At 36.3% G+C, this 6,958-nt stretch overlaps 1 protein-coding gene across 1 annotated transcript; it reads left to right on the top strand.

The window, feature by feature from the left end:
• The first annotated feature begins 653 nt into the window (after positions 1-653).
• On the top strand, positions 654-4,420 carry LOC132032606 (cytochrome P450 86B1). Its single transcript, XM_059422255.1, has 2 exons — positions 654-2,142; positions 3,839-4,420. The coding sequence occupies exons 1-2, from the start codon at positions 838-840 to the stop codon at positions 4,229-4,231; spliced, it is 1,698 nt and encodes a 565-aa protein (XP_059278238.1). The 5' UTR covers positions 654-837; the 3' UTR covers positions 4,232-4,420.
• The last annotated feature ends 2,538 nt before the right edge of the window (positions 4,421-6,958 follow it).

Here is a 6,958-nt window from a genome sequence, read left to right as displayed (position 1 = left end):
TAAAAAAAAAAATCATTTTAGAAAAAAACTTTAAGCTTTAATGATAATTAATTAGGTGTAATTAAATGTGAAGTACCTAATTAAAAAATGACACGTGTCAGATTTTATGTTTCTCATTCTCCCAAAGAGAGTGAAATACACTCTCCTTGCCACGTCAGCGCTTAGGGTGGTAATTATTCCGTTTTAAAAAAGTGCAGGAGGTAATAGGACCCCCGAAAAGGTAAGGCACACATAAAGCCCTTTTGACAAAGTTAGGAGCAGAATGTTGTCTTATCCCATTCAAAAACAAACCTGCTCCGGGTCCGAATACTGCTAGCTCAGCTACACACGTCGATAATAGCCCAAAAACTAACCCCAAAAAAAAAAAACAGATTCCACGTGTCACCATTACAAAAGGGTGAACACAAAACCAAAAAGTTTTTGTAGCTAAACCGCCACTTAAATTGGAATTTGTATACATTAGCCCACAAAAGAAAAATGAGAACCCCAAAAAATTGGCAAAACGTGTGCCAAGTGCTAAAAAATTGTTGTACTTAGGTTAACTATCTCACCCACTCTGTAGCAAAAACGTTCCAAGTATGGTCAACCCCATAAGCTTTTTAATAAGACAGACACGTCCTTATTTCCCCTCCCTTAAAATTGATTCTTGATCAAAACCCTGTTTTACAAGAAAAGTGACTGAAATCGAACCACATATTGTGAAGACACAACATGAGAAAATAACCTCTTCCCATTTTCAGCTCACCAAATCAAAACTGCTGGTTGTACAAACTTTAGCACGCCAAGAAAACACCTCCTATATTTCTAGCAGTAGAATCACACCAAAACAACCAGTCCATGCATAACTACAACATTTCCTATCATCTCAATATCATGAATATTTCACTTAGCACCATTAACATGACTTATTCCTCTTCCTCCTCATCATCTTCATCCTTCTTTGCACAACATTTCAACTCGAACGGTCTATCGAGAAGTTTGTTTCTCTTGCCAGAGATACAAATGATGGAAATATTCCTAGCCGTTGTTGTTTTCGTCGCTATACATTCTTTAAGGCAAGGGAAAAAACAAGGATTACCAAACTGGCCATTGGTAGGGATGTTGCCTTCTTTGATTTTCGGACTACGGAAAGACATGTATGAGTGGATTTCTGATGTTCTCTGCCGGATGAACGGGACGTTTACGTTCCGAGGTCCATGGTTTACCAACCTCAACTGCGTGGTGACATCTGATCCACGGAATCTTGAGTATCTTCTCAAGACAAAGTTCTCAAATTTCCCGAAAGGAGACTACTTTCGGAGCACTGTTAGAGATCTCCTTGGAGATGGAATATTCAGTGCAGATGATGAGATTTGGCAGAAACAGCGGAAAACAGCCAGCATTGAGTTCCATTCTGCTAAGTTTAGGAATATGACAACAGATTCCTTGTTAGAGCTTGTTCATTCTAGGCTTTTACCCGTGTTGGAAGATTCAATCAAGCAATCAATCCCCATTGATCTTCAAGATGTTCTCCTTAGGCTCACGTTTGATAACGTCTGCATGATTGCTTTCGGGGTTGATCCAGGTTGTCTCCACCCTGGATTACCAGAAATTCCATTTGCCAAAGCTTTCGAATCAGCAACTGAGGCAACCATTCTCCGGTTTGTCACTCCTACGCTTGTCTGGAAAACCATGAGGTGCCTCGGGTTAGGAACAGAGAAGACGCTGAAGCATTCGTTGAAAAAAGTGGATGAATTTGCTGATGAAGTAATCAGAACAAGAAAGAAAGAGCTTTCTTTAGCCTCATCAGAAGATGGAAAGCAAAGATCAGATCTTTTAACAGTGTTCATGGGGTTAAGAGATGAACAAGGAGGGCCGTTTTCGGATAAGTTCTTGAGAGATATATGTGTGAACTTCATTCTAGCTGGAAGAGACACTTCTTCAGTGGCATTAAGCTGGTTTTTCTGGCTCTTGAATAGTAGTCCTGAGGTTGAAGAAAGGATTTTGGCTGAGATTTCTAAGATTTTAAATGAAAGGGAGGATGCTATTAATGAAAGTCCATTGATTTTCAAGCCACAAGAGATCAAGAAAATGGAGTATCTACAAGCTGCTCTTTCTGAGGCTCTCAGATTGTACCCTTCTGTGCCAGTTGATCACAAAGAGGTAAAAAAAATTCTATCTTCAACATAAAATAACTCATACTTTCATTTGTTAAATTATTCCCTCCTTTCACTTTTACTTGTCCACTATGAACTTTGCACATCTCTTAAAAAATAATAAATGAAGTGCATATTTTACCATGATACCCATATTAATTATTGTATTAGATTTGAAATGAGTAATAAATGTTAAGGGTAGAACAGGAAAAACAAATTATTTTTCTCTTGATATGCGAAAGTGGACAAGTAAAAGTAAAAAATATATTTTTGGAATAATAGACAAATAAAAGTGAATGGAGGGAGTAGATATTTACATTTGAAGAAGAAAAACAACTTCAATTAAAAATAAATTAGATCATATAACTTCAAAACTAAGATTGTCGATAGCCCAATTTTAAGCAAAATTACGTAAGTCTTAATATTCCTCTTTAGAGAAGAGGTGTTTTTTTTCTTTTTTCTGTTTTGACCAGTAGAGGAGAAGTTTTGTTAGGTTCTTTAATTAGTTCAACTGTGCTGACCATTTGTTGGTGGAAATGAGATATTAGTGTTTTAAGAAAAAGAGGTATGGCTTCTTGAAAATGTCATCTGATTAATTGGGCATCAAAGTTCCAAGATTAGAAACATTAATACATGCTGTTCCCCATGCGTCATTAAAGTCAATTATAAAAACTAAACTTGAACGTAACTAACATGTCGGGATTCTAAGTAAGGACTAATTTAAGGTCTTTGGAACAATAGCAAAGCAATTACCCAAGAAAACAAAAAACAGAAAGAAAAAAGCCACAAGAAATTGAAAACAAGAAAAGCTTGTTGTTACCTTGTAGTATCCTACAGGTTCACCGAGTCCTTCCCTCATCTTTCTCACTATATGGGTCTTCCCCATCTTCTTAGGACATTTTATAATTAAGCAAATACAAAGCTTAGTTGCCAAAATTCCCACTTTATTTTTAAGAATATTATCATTTTCAACACTTTTTTTTTTTCAATTAATATACCAACAGGGCTGGCCTATTGGTTTGTTTTATTAAATAAAAGGAAATCGAAATTGTACCATACGTCATGTTCAAATTAAGAACTAGCTAGAATGAGAAAATCTATAACTAAGATGAAGTTCAAACATATAATGCTCTTTCTTCCGATAGGAGTGTCTGATAAGAATTATGTAGCCCGGGTAAACTAATGCATCACTTCTTCCATGCATCCAAAAGAATCCAGAAAGCATATAATCTCGTGTCTAGTTTCAACACTTCTACCTAAAGACGTAACTACTTTTTAAAATTATCAGTTTTAACGACCCTTAAAAGTGCTTTTCAGCAATTTGATACTTATTAACTAATTTAAATCAGTTAAGGAGACGAGCAAATCACCCGCCCTACAAAAAAGGAGGTAATTTATGGAGGTTGAAAGTTGCAATTCGCGGAGGTTTTAGCCTCCACTATTTGCTAGTGGAGCTTAAAACCTCCGGGAATTACAACTTTCAACCTCCACAAATTACCAATTTTTTTTGTAGCCGCATCATCAATTTGCATCGAGTTTGAAGACATGTTCCATAATAAACCTCAATGAAGTCCTCCTTTCTTGAGAAGTAGCACCAGCTTTTTCTATTCAACATTTTATATATATATATATATATATATATATATATATATATATATATATATATATCCTTTGCTCATTGGATCTTTTGGATTGTTATCTAGGTTGTTGAAGACGATGTTTTCCCAGATGGAACGGTATTGAAGAAGGGAACAAAGGTAGTGTATGCAATCTACGCAATGGGAAGAATGGAAGGGATATGGGGTAAAGATTGCAGAGAATACAGACCAGAGAGGTGGCTGAAAGATGGGCGGTACATGAGTGAATCTGCCTACCGCTTCACTGCCTTCAACGGAGGACCTCGCCTTTGCTTAGGCAAAGATTTCGCTTACTATCAGATGAAATTCGCCGCTGCATCCATCCTCTACCGTTACCATGTCAAGGTAGTGGAAGGCCATCCAGTTATGCCCAAAATGGCTCTCACTATGTACCTCAAGTATGGACTACAAGTCAACCTCTCCAGGCGTCATCAAACTCCTCTCAACAACAAATACTAATTACTACTTTCTCTAGCTAGCTAGCTGTGTAATGTTTGTTCCTTTCGCTGTTTTCCTATTTTTCAGTAATATATAATGAACATGTTGTATTGGTGGGTGAGTAGTAAGGAGACAGGGAAAAAAAAAGATTGAATTAGGTACATAAGATGAATTAATTTATTGGAATAATAGATTCTGTGTTGATTGCTATTGATTATTTTTTATATTCAATATTCTTTCAGTTTCATGCTAATTTTTCAGTATCACGTTACTAGTTACTAGAAATTATGTAGACGTAATCTAAAGATTATTTAACAAGTATCGTATTCGTAATAAAAGAGTTTAATGATGTGGACATTGAAGTACTGAAGGAATTTGCAAGATCAAACACTCATCAGATGATATTTTTTGCATTTTCTATAGCATTGCAACCGGAAGGCATGTGCTGCCTTTTGCGCTCTGCAATACTTAACAAGTTGTGCCGAACAGAATTAGTTGTGATAATAAGTTCAGCTGGTACAGGAAATTTTATACCATATGACGATTTTCGAGCACGAATTATATTTTTAATAAACATTTTCAAACAATTATCGAACTTAACTATACTTTCTCATTTTGTAGCAATTTAAGCCAACCATTGTATCCCTTCATTTTAGGCTCCAATTTTGATAAAATTTAATCTTCCCAGTTTTCAATTCATGTCTCTCTTCGATGTATTGTTACTGGGTTTGAGTGTGGTAACTGTTGAGAAAAATTGAGTCGAATCTTTTTTTATTGTGCTCAGATCAGTTCCACTACTAAGTGGTGCTTTTGAACATCCCGAAATTATGACATTGGTTGTGTAACCCAACTTGGGTTGGAATACTTGATTCCAAGTTGTTTATTTCAGGATTTCGTGTTTGGAAAGCTGCAAATCGTCAATAAAATGGTGGTGGAACTTTGGACTCTTTTATGCAGAAATATTCGGCTACTGGGAAAGCTGAGATTTATAAATTGTTGTTGAAAATCCCATTGGGTATCGGCTGCTTGAGTTTGATTGAATTCAACTAAATATTTTCTCTAAGAAATTAGTTTCTTAAAAATGAGAAAAATAATTTTCTTAATAAAGTTAGGAAAAATAAGTTCCACAAATGACATTCAACATTGATTGTCTCCTCCCCACCCTCCAACACATCTCTTCTTCATCCCATAGCCCCACTACCCCACACCCCTACCCCACCCCCATCTTCCATAGTATTTGTCTAGATTATATACAAATGCTTTTAGAATAATATTTTTTGTTTACGCACCGAACTCAAGAAGCTAAGTAAAGTAAACACTTATTTTCTTTAGATAACATTTTCCAAGAAAACATTTTAATTCATCCCGAACACACCCATAGTCTCAATATCAACATCTCAAGTTACATGCGTAATAGAATCTACAAAAAGGTCTTAAATATTTCAGCACCAACACATGATCATTACAGAGTTGATTGGAGCACGACTCTAATGTCCAAATACAACACTGAAATGTTTAAACAAGATAGAAATAACACAACACCCACGAAGCCGTGAGAGGCACACCAGTCACCAGTCACCAGTGCACTAAAATGTTGTTTGCTCATTCGTAGGGAGCAGAGGTGGCAATTTGAGCTCATATTTAGAAAATTAGCCCATTTAACCGATATTTTAAGAATTGGGTCACTCATATTTTAGGTGGCTAAATATGGGCTTCAAGTATTTTTTTAACACATAAAAATATGGGCAAATATGACTAAAATATGGATATCCATATAAGAGCACACTAAACCCAATAACAACTCATTTCGAAAATGAGAAATTTCTTTCTTACCTCCCACACCACCCCCGCCCCTCACAATTTTTTTGTATCATATACTTTATTTTTCTTTTAGAAAAAATGAGAAATTTTCTTCTTACCTCCCACTCCGACCCCTACACCCTCCACGACCCCCTTCCCCCCCCCCCCGCCCCCCCGCCTCTCAAATTTCAATTTCATATATTTTACTTTTATAAAAAAAGGAAAAAAAAATCTTACCCACCCCCTCCACGAAACCCCCACTCCCCCCCCCCCCCCCCCCCCCCCAACAAAAAAAAAAAATTCAATTTCATATATTTTACTTTTATAAAAAAAATTCTTAACGCAACCCCCCCCCCCCCCTCCATGCCCCCTCCCCGCATATATTTTACTTTTATAAAAAAAATTCTTACCCCCGCACCTCCTCCACAACACCCCCCCCCCCCCTCCCCCAAAAAAAATTTCAATTTCATATATTTTACTTTTATAAAAAATGGAAAAAAAAATTCTTACCTTCCATCCCACCCCCTCCACGACACCCCACCCCCCCCCCTTCCCGCAAACATTTCAATTTCATATATTTTACTTTTATAAAAAAATTATAAAAAATGAAAAAAAAATCTTACCTCCACCCCACCCTTGAAATTTCTATTTCATAATATCAATTGTGAATATATGAAAAAATTAATTCAACTTTGACAAAAGAAAAAAAAAATTATAAACATTACATTTGCAATAATAATACACTTGTATAATATGGGCTAACCTATAACCTACCCACCCATTTATCACCCAACCCATAATATTTACCCACATGAAATATGGGCGGTTTGAAACCCAACCCCCGTTTTTTGTTCAAACCATTTTCAACCAAACCAAACCCACTCATTTGCAGCCCCTAGTAGGGAGTAAGGGTAGCTTCTGAATCTGTAACGGAAATGGAGAGGGGTA

The sequence above is a fragment of the Lycium ferocissimum genome, chromosome 2 (assembly GCF_029784015.1).
Source record: "Lycium ferocissimum isolate CSIRO_LF1 chromosome 2, AGI_CSIRO_Lferr_CH_V1, whole genome shotgun sequence".
Classification (NCBI taxonomy): domain Eukaryota; kingdom Viridiplantae; phylum Streptophyta; class Magnoliopsida; order Solanales; family Solanaceae; genus Lycium; species Lycium ferocissimum.
Note: the sequence above shows the minus strand (reverse complement) of the source record. Positions and strands in the feature narration are given on the sequence as shown.

Coding starts and splice junctions, on each gene's coding strand:
- LOC132032606 (XM_059422255.1), top strand. CDS start 838: ATGCATAACTACAACATTTCCTATCATCTCAATATCATGAATATTTCA. Junction 2,143..3,838: donor TGCCAGTTGATCACAAAGAG/GTAAAAAAAATT, acceptor ATTGTTATCTAG/GTTGTTGAAGACGATGTTTT.